The sequence below is a fragment of the Lampetra planeri genome, chromosome 9 (genome assembly GCF_965212315.1).
Source record: "Lampetra planeri chromosome 9, kcLamPlan1.2.h2, whole genome shotgun sequence".
Lineage (NCBI taxonomy): Eukaryota > Metazoa > Chordata > Hyperoartia > Petromyzontiformes > Petromyzontidae > Lampetra > Lampetra planeri.
In genome coordinates this window covers 33671-54175 of record NC_136115.1, presented here as the reverse complement: position 1 = coordinate 54175, position 20505 = coordinate 33671, and the positions used below count along the sequence as shown (strand labels likewise).

General features: G+C 46.2%; 2 protein-coding genes across 2 annotated transcripts; both read right to left on the bottom strand.

The window, feature by feature from the left end:
• Positions 1-6332: 6332 nt before the first annotated feature.
• Positions 6333-15925, bottom strand: LOC144720514 (uncharacterized). The gene is made up of 3 exons (XM_078597282.1): positions 15855-15925; positions 15500-15566; positions 6333-9103 (listed from the first exon to the last, which is right to left on the bottom strand). The coding sequence occupies exon 3, from the start codon at positions 9091-9093 to the stop codon at positions 6757-6759; it is 2337 nt and encodes a 778-aa protein (XP_078453408.1). The 5' UTR covers positions 9094-9103; positions 15500-15566; positions 15855-15925; the 3' UTR covers positions 6333-6756.
• Positions 15926-19235: 3310 nt separating this feature from the next.
• LOC144720743 (uncharacterized) lies at positions 19236-20264 on the bottom strand (the record flags this gene model as incomplete). Its single annotated transcript, XM_078597771.1, has 1 exon — positions 19236-20264. A coding segment is annotated over one exon (897 nt), but the record flags the coding sequence as incomplete, so codon positions are not given.
• Positions 20265-20505: the final 241 nt, after the last annotated feature.

The window sequence follows — 20505 nt, the reverse complement described above, 5'->3', positions numbered from 1 at the left end:
GTTTAAATCCGACAGGCACACCTGGCTACCCCAGTAACATTCGCAAAAATATGCGCAGTCTGCTTAACGGCAAATGTAAAACAAAGCGTCGTGTCATTCACAACGCACAGGTCACTGCATGTTGGTGTCACGGTCAACATTGGGGTAATGCCAAACATTATCCAGAAACTACACAATGGAGATGGCGCGTCAATGATCGCCCCCTACCGACAGACTCGTGTCCACGTGCAGGTCCGTGCAGGGCTACCACCTTGTGCCACACAGGGGCAGCTGCCACTTAGGGGGGGGGGCACCTTTAGATCGTTTGAGATGAGATTCGATAGAAACACTGAGTTGCTGAGGCAATTAGGCAAGCGACTTATGAGTGAATGCTTGGGAGCTTCATCGTCTCTCGCTCCTGCCGACAGATGCACCCAGCCGACAGCTCCACAGATACCAGCCGCTCCTACTCTGCAGGGACAGCTACGCATGGTTCGAAATAAGTTCTAGATACACACAGACTCACACAGAGATCCATAGATTATCACCGTTGGTTACGTATGGTGCAAAAGACGTTCACCATACACACAGAGACCTATAGATGAGCACGGTTGGCTATGTATGGTGTGAAATCAGTTCCAGTCGCGTGTAGTCGTGGAAGTTGAACAGCTGCGTGTTGCTAGTTGCTACTGACAGTAGTTGAATATGGTTGGATATACGCAGTTAGAGACAACAACCGCTATTCGCCACTAAGTGGCGGTGACGTCACCACGACGCTTGTGCCAGGCCACGTGCACCTTGAGGCCATGCGAAATGTCGAACGCCCACCGGCAGGTCACGGAGCAGACCCAGCAGGGGCGGTTTCTTCATTAGGGCGATTGGGCGACGCACCACCAAATTGGGAAAGGGACTTTTTCAATCACATTAACAATCTAATTCAACCACAGAGTTACGCTAGCCGTTACTGTGCCTCTGGATATAGTCCAATCAGCGTCATGTCACGTTCTGTGGAGTACCGCCTCTTTTTGGGCGATTTCCCTCCAGCTGAGAATCGCCCCGAGTGGCCCCATAGACTTACATTCAAAGATGTTTTTTTTCGAACGGCGGGCGCTGCAAAGCATTTTCTATGGCTTCCGGGAGGGCTCGCACTAACGTGCTTACGTCATCATACGTGCTTACGTCATCATACGTAAGCACGTTTCAGTCAACAATATTATTTGTCGCCACCTAGTGGAATCTTTAATAAAAGAAACTGAGTGGATTGTAATAATAGTGAGTATAGAAACAAACAAGGAGATGTATTGTAAGAGTCACTTTATTTTTCATTAATATTAAAGAAGTGAAGTTGCCTTTACATGCTTAAGCTGTTAATTTATCCATTGCATGGGTGGACCTTATCCTTATCAATCATCCAGCCATTTGCCCCCCCTGAGAGATTTTGCAGGAGCCGCCACTGAGACCCAGGTGCCACGGGTCGACTGAGATGACTGGCTGATGCACCACCTGTGCCCCCTACTGTGCCAACTTGCTGTGCTTTAGCCAACCAACGCTCCGCTCGTTGTTGTGAGCGTCGCTCCTCCACCCTCCGTTGTTGTTGGAGGGCGACTGCCTTGGGATGAACTGTGTAGACTCGTCCTAAGCCATCAGATTCACCGTCAGCAGCTCGTCGCTTCCATTTTTTTAGCAGTCCATGTATAGTAGGAGAGAACTTAATGGTAGAGCAGGTTGGCAGCAAATGGGTCACTTGGGCACAAAACCAAGAACGCCATCAGGGTGGTATCTAGTGGAGCCAGGGCCTGTTGTTGGGCATTTCCTTTGGTGACGTAGATGCGTTGACCATTTTGAGGTGAAGTGCCAAATGGACGACTGTGGGGGAACGGTCATGGATGGGGAAGCCAAGAATACAGCAAATGGCCTCATTGTTGCTGATGTATCTTCCTTGGAAAGAAAGTTTGAGCTCATGCACACTTTGCCCCTCTCTTTTGTAATGCAAAGACAGCCATGTCAGGGCCTTTGTTGATGTATTGGCAAACATATTTGATGGCTTTTTTTTAGAATAGCAGAATTTCACATTAAAGTGGGGAACGATCCACCGGTTGTGAACTTTCATTAGCGAGTTAGTGGCAGGTCTGAGCGTTGTCTGAAATCCACCATGCTCAGTATTTCTGTGACGATATCGAGGATAGCCATCATGGGCCGACTGAGTGTCTTGCAAGTAGTTCCGTGGATACCTCTTGGTACACCTGTGGTCTTGCATACATGTGTAATGCGGGCGTAAACGACCTTCCGGATGTGACGTCATGGGGGGAGGAGTTACGTCACGTGGGGGAGAGGGTTCAGAGCTAAAAGGGGAGAAACCGGAAGAGGAGGGGAGGTTGTTGGAGACTGGGAGAGAGTAAGGCCACGCAGGGCGAAGGCTGGGGAGAGTGGCGAGATCGCCACACACACAGAGTACGGATAGGGCACCGTCGGCCAGCGGTGACCGACCCCGGAGAAGCGGGGAGCAGCGGTAAGGCTGCAGCGAGGGCAGCTGAGAGGCTGCACGAAGAGAACAGCAGCGGGACTGCTTCGGAGAAGAGAGAGCAGCGGTGGGGCTGCAACGAGGGCAGCTGGAGAAGCTGCACGAGGAGATTAGCAGTGAGGCTGCTACGGGAAAGTGGAAGAGCCGTGTGGGAAAAGTATACGAACCCGAATAAAGGACACCAAACCAGATACCGTGGTCGAGTCCTTTATTACACATGGCGCATTTGGATAGAACTGGGCACATGGGCCATGGACCATTTGGTTGCAGACCACATAGAAAAAGGGCAGGGTCTGGATGGGGGTGAGATAGCTCAGCATTGATAAATGTGTCAATGTGACTTGCATCAATTGTTTCCCTCATCCATAGCGAAATGTGAGCACGAGGTGGACGACGTTTTTGCCACCCAATGGTGTGCAAGCTACTGTTTGTCTATCCAAAGACGCCACCTTCGTTAGTCATAATAAGCATCTCATAAACTTTGAGTTTTTAGACCCTAGCTAACATGTCTTGTCTGTCTGGTGGCTTTTGGATTGGATAAAGGTAAACCTGCAACTCCTTTCATTTGAGATTGCAAGTGAAGGTGATGAATCACGAAGGAATAGAAGTTTCTTTAGAGACAGTTTTGTGAGGATGTCTTTGTCCTGCAGCTTTGTAATTGGAGGAATCTTGACGTGGTACCCATCTTGGCCTTGCGACAGGAAAATGTGTTATTGTAGGGCATCGTATGCTCTTTCAGTGTCAGGAAATTGTGCGATGGTGTTTTCTTGGTATGGAAGAACAATGTCTCTCTCACAATGTTCCTCACCCACCGTAAGAAAGCAAGGTCAACAATATTTGGGGCATTGAACCTCCCTGCGTGCTCCCCGCTTAGGTGGAAAGGTGCGGTACGGAAACATTTAAATGCGTGATATTCCCACGAATGTCACAAAACGATAGACGAAATTCAATGGGCTGTAGCTAAAAAAGTCCAACGTATTTAGCAGTATAACATATTAATCGGCAACGCAGTACTACAAATCAGTAAATATCGTGACGTGCGCAATCGAAACAATAGAAATGCATTGAAGAAATAAGATGAAATACGTTTACATTAAAGAGCAGCAGTACGTACAGGTAAGTTGAGAAGCAGACGACAGTCTAGATTATAGACTGGCAGTACGCCGACTCAATGACACAAGCATTGCTACAGTCGACATAAAAAGCTGTCAATACGGTCAGCAGCTGAAAAAGCAGGATACAGTCGACATGAAAGGCTGGCAGTACACTGAGTGAGGTAAAGAAGCAGGCAACAGATTATAGACTGGCATACTCAATGCCCAAAAGCAAAATTAGCAGTGTAGATAACATGTAGTTTTTGCGACCAATATTATTTATAATAAACATTTTTGGGTCAGATCGCGTTATTATTTACGTGTCATAACCCTCCACCACCCGACACGGCCAATCAGCAAAAAAGACAAAAAGTTCACCATGGGAACCTCATTTGCCAGTAAAAATATGATAATTGTTTTTTTACCCTTCTATCGGGCAACAAAACTGACACCTTTCCACAAGGAGTCATGTTTGCATAGACCACAATACCTGCAGTCATAATACAAGCAAAAGACATAACTCTGATAATGTGCACTGGCCTTGAAGTTGATTGGTCCACACCCGAGACAGCTTTCCTTAGAGCCTAGTCTCACATGGGTTGGACCAGATGACGCCAAAAGGCAAAAAGTTCCCTACTTCAGCCCACCGGTGTGTTGAAGAGTGAATCCACAACATTTACAATTTTTGAGTAGTACGACTTTTCGCTAGTAATTACATCCAGCATCATCGGGCAATTCGCCAGAATGGTGCCAATGCACCGAAGTTAATTAACGAGCAGGCAGCAGGCAACAGCACGGACTGGCAGTGCACCGTCTCAGCTTCATAGAAACACAGCTAAACAAGAACATATTTAGCAACCAAATAGTGCAATATTAGTTTTCTACACACAAACATTTTTATTGTAATATTTGGCAACTTATTTGTTTCATAATAGTAAACAATAAACCTGAGTTCTTAGCGAAAGATTAAATAAAATTGTACTTCACATTGCCGTGGTGAGGCCTAGTCCAATGCAGAGCCCGCGGCCTCGCCGAGATTGCCAAGCCGGAGGAGGTGACACATTGCCAGGCTGGGGGCTGGGCCGCTCTCCCCACCCGCACTGCAATAATGCCATCTAAGTGCTCTAATATTAATATCTACGGACTTTATAGCAGTAACTGCATGCATTGGGGTGGGAGACATAAGACTAAAGAATGAACCTCAGCATTGTGTGTATATTTTTTAAGCATTGTTAACGCGAATGAGATTTGTATCGATCGTGTGTGCGTTGCTAGGAGTGCAATTGCGTGAACACAGACAGACAAAAATGACATTTATATATAACGCACTACTTTAACTGTGATGAACGCTGCACTGTCATTTTCATGCAGGGGGCGCTGTAAACCTACGTGCCCCCTGCATGAACGACGGAGGCGCAAGGACAGACGTTCGATCACGTTGGAATCGATCTGCAGACGGCGGTCTTCTCGCACGGCCAACTCTGTCACCTTACCTCGATTCCACGATCCCAACCAGGTGAAAGTCTGCATCGAACCGAACCCCCCGGCAAGGCCATTTACCTCACGACGAGACAAAATTCACACCAAATGTCGTTTTCAATTAAGTCTTACAGATGTAAAATGATATAAGCTTTTAATGAATACAATTATCTATTTAAAAAATAACAGTTCAAAGATGTTTCATTTTAAAACTTCAAAACGGAGCATCGGGAGCTTGCGTGGATGCGTCGTTCGTGTGCAATTTTTTTCGTGACTTTCCTGGCCGAAAGCCGTAAATGGTTGAGGGGCACCACAGGCCGTCCGGCTTGCTTCAACCCATGGTTGTGAACATCCAGACGTTAATCGGCAAGGACCATTTCTTGTCCAAGTTCGCCAACATATATGACATGAAGCAAAATTATGAGTGTTGTTGTGGAGAATGTATCTACTAGATGTGCTCTGCCTTGTAACCAAATACAAATCTGTACCAAAAATGCATTTCAAATATGCTCTTAAAATTACCTCCTTGCAATGAAGCAGATCAGCAGACACGACATCTTTCATTTATCGATCTCTCCACGAAACAAAGGAATGTTTTACACAAACTAGAACTAGCACAGACTTCTGGGAGTGCACCATTGATTCAGTGCAAGCCACCTGTGCACCCCGATTGGTGCACAGAGTCTCAACAACAGCCGGGCATGCTTCAACCGATAGTTACGGACATCCAGACGTTAATCAGCAAGGAGCATTTCTAGTCCGAGTTAAACAAAATCTACGTCAACACGTAATGCAAAATTATAATTCGTGTTGTAGAGAATGTATCTCCTCTACGTGTAACTTTTGAGTGGTATGCCTTGTAACTGATGAACAATCCAAATGTGCTCCCTATTTCAAAGACAATGAGTTGCTCCAGAGGGAGATGCTTCCTGAAAACACTAAAGTACCCTTTGACCTATATCACAAGAACAAGGAGTCTCACCTGATATGCACAGGTTACTTGCAAAACACACACTTTATCCTAACATCAGTTATTCAATGTTTGACCCTTAAAGACAAAATAGTACATGTACGCACACAATCAGACAAGTATGCATTCTAAATTATTGACAATCATTTTTACAAAGTTAAATTACTGCACTGAAATATGCTGCATCAGGTTACATCGTATTAACAAGATAAACAAAAAACAATGTCTGCTTAACAGTGTATATACAACGTACTATTGCGCCATTCAAAACAAGTAGGCCATTGCATGTTTAATGTAGCAAATTCTAAAAACATTACCTACAAATTCCACAACCAAGATGCCACATCAACCATCGCCCCCTACTGACAGGCTCTTGTCCACATGAAGTCCCGTGCAGGGCCACCACCTTGTGCCACACAAGGGCAGCTGCTACTTGGGGATGTTTCGAGTGTTTGAAATGAGATACGATACAAAACTCCGAGTTGTCGAGGCGATTAAGCAAGCACCATATAAATGCAATTCATAACATAGTGAATGCGTGGGAGCTTTTTGGCTCCCGCTCCTGGTTAGAGATCAACGCAACCCACAGGTCCACAAAGACTGGCCGCTCTTACCCTGCAGGGTGAACCTAGGAATTGAGTGTTCAACTTCACATTCTCGTCATTCAAGGCCTGTGACAAAGGTGCATCTATTGGAGCGATATTGTCTCTGGCTTACACATCTACCGGGTCTCCATTTGACTTTGTATTGTCTCGGAGGAAGTCCACCCACACCTCCACTTCCACAAACTGCTGGGAGTTGCCTCGCTCTGCTTCACAGTCAGAATTCTCCTCCTGCTTCACGTTGCCTCTATCGATGTGGAGGTCAGATTTTGGAGTTGACTCTTCATCTTCACATTTTACCTTCACTTCTTCGCTCTTCACCATCACTTCTTCAAATTTCACCTTCACCTCATATTTCACATTGACACCTTTAAAAGCGTCCAAGCTGGGATTTTCTTCCGGTTCTTGTTTCATGAGGGATGGGCTCATTACGGCACTTTGACTTTCACAAGCTGATATCAGACTCCGCTCCTTGTGGATATTATGATGCTTGTGTGTTCTCTGGTGTTTTTTAAGAGTCGATGAACTTGCAAACGCCTTCCCACACACACTGCACTTGCAGGGTTTCTCTCCCGTGTGTGTTCTCTGGTGTGGTACAAGAGCAGATGACTGTGCAAACGCCTTCCCACACACACTGCACTTGAAGGGTTTCTCTCCCGTGTGTGTTCTCTGGTGTGCTACAAGAGCAGATGACATTGCAAACGCCTTCCCACACACACTGCACTTGAAGGGTTTCTCTCCCGAGTGTGTTCTCTGGTGTGCTACAAGAGCAGATAACTGTGCAAACGCCTTTCCACACACACTGCATTTGAAGGGTTTTTCTCCCGTGTGTGTTCTCTTGTGTGTTGCAAGAGTAGATGAAAGTGCAAACGCCTTCCCACACACACTGCACTTGAAGGGTTTCTCTCCCGTGTGTGTTCTCTGGTGTTTTACACGATGAGATGAATCTAAAAACGCCTTCCCACACACACTGCACTTGAAGGGTTTTTCTCCCGTGTGTGTTCTCTGGTGTGTTACAAGAGTATATAATTGTGCAAACGCCTGCCCACACACACTGCACTTGAAGGGTTTTTCTCCCGTGTGTGTTCTCTGGTGTTTTACAAGAGTAGATGACTTTGTAAACGCCTTCCCACACACACTGCACTTGAAGGGTTTCTCTCCCGTGTGTGTTCTCTGGTGTTCTACAAGAACATATGACTGTGCAAACGCCTTCCCACACACACTGCACTTGAAGGGTTTTTCTCCCGTGTGTGTTCTCTGGTGTGTTGCAAGAGTAGATGAAAGTGCAAACGCCTTCCCACATACACTGCACTTGAAGGGTTTCTCTCCCGTGTGTGTTCTCTGGTGTTTTACAAGATGAGCTGAATCTGAAAACGCCTTCCCACACACACTGCACTTGCAGGGTTTCTCTCCCGTGTGTGTTCTCTGGTGTTCTACAAGAGTAGATGACTTTGCAAACGACTTCCCACACACACTGCACTTGAAGGGTTTCTCTCCCGTGTGTGTTCTCTGGTGTACTACAAGAGCAGATGACTTTGCAAACGCCTTCCCACATACACTGCACTTGAAGGGTTTCTCTCCCGTGTGTGTTCTCTGGTGTGCTACAAGAGTAGATGAATCTGAAAACGCCTTCCCACACACACTGCACTTGCAGGGTTTCTCTCCCGTGTGTGTTCTCTGGTGTGGTACAAGAGCAGATGACTTTGCAAACGCCTTCCCACACACACTGCACTTGAAGGGTTTCTCTCCCGTGTGTGTTCTCTGGTGTGCTACAAGAGCAGATGACATTGCAAATGCCTTCCCACACACACTGCACTTGAAGGGTTTCTCTCCCGAGTGTGTTCTCTGGTGTGCTACAAGAGCAGATAACTGTGCAAACGCCTTCCCACACACACTGCATTTGAAGGGTTTTTCTCCCGTGTGTGTTCTCTTGTGTGTTGCAAGAGTAGATGAAAGTGCAAACGCCTTCCCACACACACTGCACTTGAAGGGTTTCTCTCCCGTGTGTGTTCTCTGGTGTTTTACGAGATCTGATGAATCTGAAAACGCCTTCCCACACACACTGCACTTGAAGGGTTTTTCTCCCGTGTGTGTTCTCTGGTGTGTTACAAGAGTATATAATTGTGCAAACGCCTTCCCACACACACTGCACTTGAAGGGTTTTTCTCCCGTGTGTGTTCTCTGGTGTTTTACAAGAGTAGATGACTTTGCAAACGCCTTCCCACACACACTGCACTTGAAGGGTTTTTCTCCCGTGTGTGTTCTCTGGTGTGTTGCAAGAGTAGATGAAAGTGCAAACGCCTTCCCACACACACTGCACTTGAAGGGTTTCTCTCCCATGTGTGTTCTCTGGTGCTGTGTCAAATGTTCAGGACAATTCGTGCTGTATGAACACCGGTCGCATTGTTGCCTTGTCGCACCGAGCTGCGCCGAGTGCCTTTGCTCCATCAGACCAATTCTGCAGAGGAAAGTACAGAGGAAGCGTCAGTTGCAGACAGAAAACAAAATATCTACACGTCAGTAGAGGCACAGAGGAATGCATATACACAGTCACACGTGACTTACACGTCTATACTTATTTATATATTCATGATATAGTGAAAAAGCTTCCAAAATTCATCACGCGGGCTGTTATGGCACACAATGAGAGGGCAAATGGTCACAAATTTCGGCTGTCTGGCTACAAAAGGAATATTTATGAAAGCTAAATTCAGTTGACATAGCAAAAGGTGTTGAAAATAATACTATTTGTGTTATGCAGAAATTCATAAATTCATGTTCAATCGCAACTTAGGTGTGTTGTATATATAGACCTTTTCCAAAAATATATATTAAGAATAATTCGACCCATTTTTTCCCTTAAATAATTAATAAATGAAACCAACACTCAACTCCGCTACCCCTCAAGCCACACCAAGCATCTGGAGGTCATTAAACAACAAACTTCGGGGCAAAGAGGGGTTCGCGACTATCTGGAAATCTCCAGGCTGGCAGATGACCATATGACATGACCTCCCCGGACGTTTTGGACAGTTCACAAACAAATCTCCAGAGCACATAGCAGAGACAAACGGACGTTACAACTCACATTTTCTTTCACGGCAAAAGTTTGAAACTCGTCAAAAATAACAAATCGACGTTATAGACTGCAGTCTATACGAGCGGCTTTATACTGGTAGGAACGAAGTGGACCAGACACCAATAGATTATATCGTCCGTCCGTTTGTCCATTTGTCCGTCCGTCCGTCCGTGTAGCAACATCGCCCCCTACTGCAAACACTTGGCATGACCCTACAAAAACCTTGAGACTCAGTGATGCTATCCAGGCTAAACAAGTGTAACATTCCCTTATAATTCCCTCAGATAGCTTTTAATTAAAACATTTAAATTAATGAGGCTTTCCTGGCTAAACACGTGTAACATTCCTTATAATTCCCTGAGATAGCTTTTAATTAAAACTTTGAAATTAAATAAAAAAAACTCACAGCGCCCTAAAGCCTACAGCTAGGCCTAAATCCTAGAACTAGGCCTGAAACTCTCCCTTTGTATCGTACCCCCGCGTGTGTGAAAGGGAGTTAATGTTTCACAATGTTACATTCCCTGATTTTTTTAAATAGAAACATTTAAATTTCAAGCTTTTACATTAATAATTAAAACATTTAAATTAAATATTAACTCACAGCGACCTAACGCCTACAGTTAGGCCTAAAGCCTAGAAATAGGCCTCAAAGTCTCCTTTCGTATCGTCCGATTAGGTGTAGCAACATCGCCCCCTACTGCAAACACTTGGCAGGACCCTACAAAAACCTACAGTGGGGCTTTCATGGCTAAACAAGTGTAATAATACATTATGTTTATATTCTTTGATATTCGTTCCTACCAGCCCACCCCGCAGGGTCCTGTTTATTATTTATTTTATTTCACCCTTATTCAACTCGTATATCATTTTGTATTGTATCTTTCTATCCATGTAACTTCACCAAGAGAACCAAGGAATGTGCATTCTGGTAGACAAGAAAGTGAGCGCTTGGTTATATCTCCAGCCTTGGGATATCAAAATATAACTCAAAATAAAACACCGATCCCTGGTGACACAGACTTACAACAAAGCTTGGCAAACCCCTCGGAATAATGGTAACAACGAGGGGCATTACGAATCTTGGTTAAACATGAACCAAATAATAACCACGAGATATTAGACCCGGGGTAACTCATAAGAGGTACAAGAAATAGGTCCAACACACACAAGACCAGATAATATGTATTCCATGGAATCAAAGCCTCCCCGGCCACCTTTGTCTTCCAACAATTTGACACAAACACATGGCAGCCACAATTACGTATGAAGGGTGTCTGGCCTTGAGCTAACAAACACAACGAAGGGGGGGGGGATGCCAACAAGCATAAACTTAGACGGAAAACAGCCCGTCCGGGGTCATCAAGGGAAGGGGGGGGGGGCATTCAGGCGCGGCCGCGGAGAGAGGACGGTGACAGAGGGCATCTGTTTTTTTTCTCTCGCAAGAGACGCACAGAGAGGGGAGGGAATTTCAGATATAACGAACGACACAGATCATGCAATTCAGTCTTGCAAAGGGGCAAACTCCGGGGCATGGCCTCGAGATCAACCATGGGTGTCGTGTCTCGTGGAGCGAAGGGACGATGTGTGTTAAGAGCTGAGTTCGGCATGAACTGACAGAGTATCGCTGAAAGTTTATTCTACATTCATCCTGATGTTTTGAGTCGCTTGTGGAATCGAGGGTTTGCGATAAGTTGTATTGTACCAAGCTATCAGAGTTGCGTAAGAGGTGTGCTAATACAATTTACAAGTTTTGAGAGTCAGTGATCCAGCCAGCGATGAGCAGCTCACAGCAGCAGCCCTCTTAGAAGAAGGGTGGAGAGCACGAAAGTTGAGCAACGACAAGGCGAAGCCCGGAAGTGAGGGCGGGAGAGGTAACACAATGCCAGTGCAAAACTGGCAGCTGCACGCCAAGGGCGAAAGCAAGGAGAGAGAAAGGAGAGAGCACGGAGCAGTGGAAAGAGCCTGAGCCAGCGCAAGCCCTGAAGTAAGGGCGGGTGTCCGTGTGAAGCTGGCAGCTGCACGATCAAGGAGAGAGCACGGAGCAGTGGAAAGAGCCTGACCAGCCGCCCGTGAGCAAGAGTGTCAGCGCCAGCGAGAGCGCCGTGGGTTCGACCCACACACACACACCGACCAGCACCAGCTGGGAACCAATGCCAGAGTGAGGAGCGGCGACCAGCAGACAAGCTGCGCACGCTATCTGATGACGGAATCATCGCACACCGCCGACGGCGAGCATCACGCCAACTCAACCAGCAGTGAAGAGGGCTGCAACGCCAAGAGGAAGAGTGCCGTGTGTTTAATACACACACACACGTACACACAGCTGCACACACGTACACACAGCTACACACACACACAGCTACACACACACACTCAGCTACACACACACACTCAGCTACACACACACACACGTACACACAGCTACACACACACATACACTCAGCTACACACACACACACGTACACACAGCTACACACACACACGTACACTCAGCTACACACACACACGTACACACAGCTACACACACACACGTACACACAGCTACACACACACACGTACACACAGCTACACACACACACGTATACACAGCTACACACACACGTACACACAGCTACACACACACACACAGCTACACACACGTACACACGTACACACAGCTACACACACACACACACGTACACACAGCTACACACACACACGTACACACAGCTACACACACAGCTACACACACGTACACACAGCTACACACACACGTACACACAGCTACACACACACGTACACACAGCTACACACACGTACACACAGCTACACACACGTACACACAGCTACACACACACACGCCGTCCCAGCGGCCCTGCTGGGAATCCCGAGGTATTTTCAGCACAAGGACTGCCGTACCGCGTAATCCGCCAAGTCAACAAGTGGAAAAGAAGACACACGCACACAACACGCATATCGGGACGAATAAGATGAAAAGCATTTACTGCCCATTGAGTTACGTGGATACGGTCGTTCAGAAGTATTTTTGTCATTCCTTTTCGATGATTGCATAATCTTGCCAATGAATTAATTGACGTATACTTTTGCTTTCGGGAAATGTTTTTTTATTGCCGTTCGTATGAATATCGTCGCATGCATGTATAAGGACGTTTTCCTATCGCCGTATATGCTCGCGTTACTCTGAGGAATTAATCGAATGTTCTGTTACCCAGTAAACAACGTAATCATTGAGGGTTAAATGTACGGATCAATGAGAACATCTCCAGGGGTACTGTGTTGACAATTCCAAGCATAAGAGTTCGAATATTAAAGTTTTATGTTATTGGTTAGAAATTTAAATTTCTTAACACAAAAGAGTCCGAGTGGTGCCTTCCTAAGTTCATGCGTAATGATCTCAATTATGAGAACTGTATCCTGCGGTGAGATTTGAATTTGGAGACACGAAGACACAATCAGTAAATGTTAAAACGAGACTAATTGTTTCTAGATTTGAAGCTTTCGTGACTGCAATGATTCATATTCTCAGGTTTTTTCGGTAAAGTCACGTAGGTAAAACATTAAAAGTAATGAAAGTAAAATAAAACAAAACAAAAATAAAATTCACGACGTTTCGGAGGCAACACAAGTCTCCGTCATCAGGTGGGACCGTCACAGCCAGATTAGCTGCATCAAGTGAAGCAATGATTCAAGATGTAATCCCTTATAAGCAAGTTGAAGGGGGGGGAGGAGAGGGGGGGGGGGGAGTTCATCAGAATGTGGTAGCCAATGAATGGAAACGTATCGGGAGGGAGGGGGGGTGGGAGGGGGAGGGAGCCAACAAAAAATTTGGCGACGGCTTGGACGCGGCTGCTGCGCACGCCAACACAATGGACAGAGAGGGGGGAGGGGAGGTCTGATACACATGATAGAACAAAGGAACGAAAATGCCCATGTTTATACCAATGCAGGCTGAAAAATGAAGAGAGTACTGTTAAAAATAACTGGGGATGTTAACACTCGGTGAAGTAAATTAAAATAGTGCCTGTCAGATAAGATGGTCCAAAAAGTGTAATTAAGTCTTTTTTGCGTGGTTAATAACATCTTTCCAGTGATTACTGAGTTTGTACCCATCATCACGGTTGAAATTATGTCTGTGTTTGTATATTTGTATGGCTTCGTGTACAAACCTTTGATGGTAGCCAGGAGGCTTGCAGAGAACCTTGGTCTCGGAAAAGACAATTTCATGAGAGCCCGCCGAGTTGTAGCAATGATCGGCAACGGCCGAAGAATCACGGCAGAACTGATTCTTCGGCCGTTGCCGATCATTGCTACAACTCGGCGGGCTCTCATGAAATTGTCTTTTCCGAGACCAAGGTTCTCTGCAAGCCTCCTGGCTACCATCAAAGGTTTGTACACGAAGCCATACAAATATACAAACACAGACATAATTTCAACCGTGATGATGGGTACAAACTCAGTAATCACTGGAAAGATGTTATTAACCACGCAAAAAAGACTTAATTACACTTTTTGGACCATCTTATCTGACAGGCACTATTTTAATTTACTTCACCGAGTGTTAACATCCCCAGTTATTTTTAACAGTACTCTCTTCATTTTTCAGCCTGCATTGGTATAAACATGGGCATTTTCGTTCCTTTGTTCTATCATGTGTATCAGACCTCCCCTCCCCCCCTCTCTGTCCATTGTGTTGGCGTGCGCAGCAGCCGCGTCCAAGCCGTCGCCAAATTTTTTGTTGGCTCCCTCCCCCTCCCACCCCCCTCCCTCCCGATACGTTTCCATTCATTGGCTACCACATTCTGATGAACTCCCCCCCCCCTCTCCTCCCCCCCTTCAACTTGCTTATAAGGGATTACATCTTGAATCATTGCTTCACTTGATGCAGCTAATCTGGCTGTGACGGTCCCACCTGATGACAGAGACTTGTGTTGCCTCCGAAACGTCGTGAATTTTATTTTTGTTTTATTTTACTTTCATTACTTTTAATGTTTTACCTACGTGACTTTACCGAAAAAACCTGAGAATATGAGACTAATTGTATTATCCCGAGTGATAATACGACCCTAGACAACGAAGATAAGCGTAATTATCATAACTGCATACATTAGCATAATTGCATACAGTTGCATAACTTAATAGGATCACCTCCCTAATTAGCATAATTTCGGATAATTACACATTTTTCCTATTTACATTTAATTTTTATTATTTTTAATTAATTTTTCAAGGCCCAACATATACAACAGGTGTGAAGCCAGACAGGCTCACGATGTCCTTGAATGCTGGAATGAACAGATCTGACTTCACCTGCATGTGTGTGCTGTGTTAACTTCTTGACTGTTTCCATTCTTACAAAGAGCTCCAGAGGAAAACAAAAAACAAACTACAGCTTTGATATAACCTCCCTGTTCAATAGAGTTAATAGACTTTACTGCAAACACAAACTTTACACTGTCACACACTGGCATGGCTCACAGGTGGTGGTGTATTAATGCTTCCTTACTCCACCAAGAAATTCATTGAGGATCAATCAACATCGCCGAGGCTGCGTCTCTCTCCCCGTGGTGTTAACTACCTCTCCTGGTATACAGGAAGTCGTGGGTTCGATCCCGACCCTGACCCCCGGTTGTCCCCATCTCGACATGCAGAGAGTGAACACCACCACACGTCTAGAGTGAACACCACCACACGTCTAGAGTGAACACCGCCAAGCGTCTAGAGTGAACACCGCCACGTGTCTAGAGTGAACACTGCCACGCTGTTGACGAGCCTCACCTTGTTGTTGTTGTGGGCAGGTCGCTTCTGAAAACAAGCGCGGTATAGCAGCTCAAGCGGGCTTGGCCTGGAATAAAAAAAGAAAAACTAAGAATATTAAAAGTAAAACAAAGTTACAAAGTGGCGAGCCGTGTGAAGACAAATTAAACTTGAGCGAGAGAATTGAAGCAAACGCGATCAGGCGAGGGCAGGAGGCAAGGCCCCGCGTTGTAAAATTCCAACTTGGACATCGCTTCCATGCTCGCTGCTACTCAAATAACATCCCTACGAGAGAGAGAGCGAGGCTCTACCTCGGTAAACAACAACCACCACAACAACAACAACCACCACAACAACCGCGATGAGAATTTCTCACCTCGGATTTCAGGGCGAGCGCTGAGCGGCAACTTCCTGTTACATCGTGACGTCACGAGGCAGGAGGTGACATGACGTCACTTGCAGGAAAAGACACTCTCCTCCCACAACGAGCGGCTCTGTAACTTAAATAAATTATGTTAATGAGCCGCCAGTCACCGGGCGTAGCTTTGCCCAAATAAGGATTGGCACTGGAACAGCTATCGGCAGCGGCCGAGCGGAGGTGACGTCATGCTCAAGAGCGCGTGAGTTGGGTGGGGTGAATACCTTGGTGACATGACGTCACTAGCGAGGCACACCTCCCCCTGGCGTTTGACGCCGATGAGGTCACGCTGAGCGGCGACGTCAGAGGGCGGGGTCAGAGTTCAAGTTTGTTGACAGAAGGGGAGCGGCAGTGACGTGGTGAGCGCTGCGCTCCGCACCGACCAGCCGAGTTCCATTCCCGCTCGTGGCCAACACCGCCAGTGACGACTTTCTGAGCCGGTCCTGAGCCTCCCCTACGTCGACTCAGCCTCAAACGAGTCCCCGGTGCGGTGTGTCAACATCGCCACTGGGGAGAGAAAGGCGGCCGGGCGTGGTGCTGGCCACCCACCCCCTCGTGTGCCGTCCCACCCTTAATAGGTGCTCGCTAACAGCACTTGCCCCTACAGTCTGTTAAGGCTATACGGGGGGGTCTTTGTCTTTGTGTGTTGGGAGCAAGTTTGAGTGGCGTGTAGCCGTGGGAGTTGAACGGGCGCCTGCTGCTACTGACAGTCGTTGACTGCGGTTGGACAGACGCTGATAGACAGACACAGACAGACAAGACAGGCGGACAGACACAGACAAGAGGAACACAGAGACACAGAGACGACATAGACAGAGACAGGCAGAGAGACACAGGCAGAGAGACACACAGAGGCAAACAGAGAGACAGACGGACAGAGATGTTGAATCGAACACACTGAACTCGATCCATTGAAAGTTTCCTCGATCTTTGCCCATCCCCGGAAGTCGTTCTAGTTTCTATTTATTTCCCTGTGTGGTGTGTAGTGTAAGCAATGTGGGATATCAATGTACACAGATACGAACAAGATCAGCAGACGTCTTTCATTTATCAGTCTCTCCGCGAAACAAAGGAATGTTTTACACAAAATATAACTACTGCAGCATTCAGTGCAAGTCAACTGTGGACCGGTTTTGGTGTACAATTTATACATAAATATATAAGCACACGACTTCATTTATCTGTGACGAACGCTGCACTTTCCATCGCTTTCATGCAGGGGGCACTGCAAACCTACGCGCCCCCTGCATGAACGACGGAGGCGCAGGGACAGACGTTCGATCACGTTGGAATCGATCTGCAGACGGCGGTCTTCTCTCAACCAGGTGAAAGTCCGCATCAAACAGAATCCGCGGCAAGGCAATCTACTTAACGACGAGAGAAAATTCACACGAAATGTCGTTTTCAATTAAGTCTTCCAGATGTAAAATGATATAAGCTTTTAAAGAAGAAATACAATTATCTAATGCAAAACATAATACAATTCAAAGTTGTTTCATTTTGAAACTTCAAAACGGAGCATCGGGTGCTTGCGTGAATGCATCGTTCGTGTGCATTTTTCGTGACTTTCCTAGCCCAAGGCCGTAAATGGTTGTGAGGGGGCTGTAGGCAGTCCGGCTTGCTTCAACCCCATGGTTGTGAACATCCAGACGTTAATCGGCAAGGACCATTTATTGTCCTAGTTCGCCAACATATAAGACGTCATGCAAAATTCTAATGAGTGTTGTTGTGGAGAATGTATCTACTAGATGTGCTCTGCCTTGTAACCGAATACAAATCTGTACCAAAAATGCATTTCAAATATGCTCTTAAAATTACCTCCTTGCTATGAAGCAGATCAGCAGACACGACATCTTTCATTTATCGATCTCTCCACGAAACAAAGGAATGTTTTACACAAACTATAACTAGCACAGACTTCTGGGAGCGCGTCATTGATTCAGTGCAAGCCACCTGGGGACCCTTATTGGTGCACAGCGTCTCAAGAGCAGCCGGGCTTGCTTCAACCGATAGCTTCAAACATCCAGACGTTAATCAGTAAGGAGCATTTCTAGCCCTAGTTAGACGAAATTTGTGTCAACACGTAATACCAAATTATAATTCAAGTTGTAGAGAATGTATCTACACTACGTGTAACTTCTGAATGGTTTGCCTTGTAATTGATGAATGATCCGAGTGTGCTCCCTATTTCAAAGACATTGAGTTGCTCCAGAGGGAGATGCTTCCTGAAAACACAAAAGTACCCTTTGACCTGTATCACAAGAACAATGAGTCTCACCTGAGTGATCTGTACAGGTTACTTGCAAAACACACACTGTGTCCTAACATGACTCATTCAATGTTTGACCCTTATCAGAGGTGGGACAAAGTCATTGTTATGCAAGTCCAAGTCGAGTCGCAAGTCATCAAATTCATGACTCGAGTCTGACTCGAGTCCAAGTCACATGACTCGAGTCCACATCTCATAGGTGGGACAAAGTCATTGTTATGCAAGTCCAAGTCGAGTCGCAAGTCATCAAATTCATGACTCGAGTCTGACTCGAGTCCAAGTCACATGACTCGAGTCCACACCTCTGACCCTTATAGACAAAATGGTACATGTACGCACACCATCAGACAAGTATTCATTCTAAATTCGTGACAGGCATATTAACAAAATTGAATTACTGCACTGAAATATACTGCATTAGGTTACATCCTATTAACAAGAAGCTAATTTTAAAAAATACGCACCGTCTGCTTAACAGTGTATGTACAACATACTAATGCACCATTCAAAACGAGTCGGCCATTGCATGCTGGCATCTGGGTAAAAATTTAGCAAACTCTAAACATTACCTACAAACTTCACAACTGAGATGCCACATCAACCATCGCCCCCTACTGACAGGCTCTTGTCCACATGCAAGCCGGTGCAGGGCCACCACCTTGTGCTACACAGGGGCAGCTACTACTTGGGGATGCTCTTGGAGTGTTTGAGACGAGATACGATGAAAACTCCGAATTGCCGAGGCAATTAAGCAAGCACAATATAAATGCAATTGATAACAGTGAATGCTTGGGAGCTTATTGGCTCTCGCTCCTGGTTAGAGATCTACCCAACACACAGGTCCACAAAGACTGGCCGCTCTTACCCTGCAGGTTGAACCTAGGAACTGAGTGTTCAACTTCACATTCTTGTCATTAAAGGCCTGTGACAAAGGTGCATCTATTGGAGCGGCATCGTCTAAGGCAGTGGTTCTTAACCTTGTTGGAGGTACTGAACCCCACCAGTTTCATATGCGCATTCACAGAACCCTTCTTAATTGGAAAAATAAAATTATTTTTTCAAATTCAAAACATAGGTACATGTTTTACTGGTGCACAATCATGAGTCAGGTGTGTGTCTTAACCTCCGCCGAACCCCTGAGACTGACTCACGGAACCCCTGGGGTTCGATCGAACCCAGGTTAAGAACCACTGGTCAAAGGCTTACGCATCTCCCGGGTCTCCATTTGACTTTGTATTGTCTCGGAGGAAGTCCACCCATACCTCCACTTCCACAAACTGCTGGGAGTCGCCTCGCTCTGCCTCACAGACAGAATTTTCCTCCTGCTTCACGTTGCCTCCATCGATGCGAAGGTCCCATTTGGGAGTTGAATCTTCATCTTCACATTTTACCTTCACTTCTTTGCTCTTCACCATCACGTCTTCACATTTCACATTCACCTCTTCATATTTCACCTCGTTACCTTTAAAAGTGTCCAAGCTGGGATTTTCTTCCGGTTCTTGTTTGATGAGCGATGGGCTCATTGCAGCACTTTGACTTTCACAAGCTGATTTCACACTCCACTCCTGGTGGATCTTCTGATGCTTGTGTGTTCTCTGGTGTCTTTGAAGATGTGGTGACCATGCAAACGCCTTCCCACACACACTGCACTCGAAGGGTTTTTCTCCCGTGTGTGTTCTCTGGTGTGCTACAAGTGCAGATGACTGTGAAAATGCCTTCCCACACACACTGCACTTGAAGGGTTTCTCTCCCATGTGTGTTCTCTGGTGTGCTACAAGAGCAGATGAACGTGCAAACACCTTCCCACACACACTGCACTTGCAGGGTTTCTCTCCCATGTGTGTTCTCTTGTGTTTTACAAGAGTAGATGAATCTGAAAACGCCTTCCCACACACACTGCACTTGAAGGGTTTCTCTCCCGTGTGTGTTCTCTTGTGTGTCACAAGAGCAGATGACTGTGCAAACGCCTTCCCACACACACTGCACTTGAAGGGTTTCTCTCCCGTGTGTGTTCTCTGGTGTGCTACAAGAGCAGATGACTGTGCAAACGCCTTCCCACGCACACTGCACTTGAAGGGTTTCTCTCTCTTGTGTGTTCTCTGGTGTGTTACAAGATCATATGACTGTGCAAACGCCCTCCCACACACACTGCACTTGAAGGGTTTCTCTCCTGTGTGAGTTCTCTGTTGTGTTACAAGATCATATGACTGTGCAAACGCCCTCCCACACACACTGCACTTGAAGGGTTTCTCTCCTGTGTGAGTTCTCTGGTGCCGTGTCAAATGTTCAGGACGATCCGTGCTGTATGCACACTGGTCGCATTGATGCCTTTTTGCACCG

Coding starts and splice junctions, on each gene's coding strand:
- LOC144720514 (XM_078597282.1), bottom strand. CDS start 9,093: ATGGAGCAAAGGCACTCGGCGCAGCTCGGTGCGACAAGGCAACAATGC.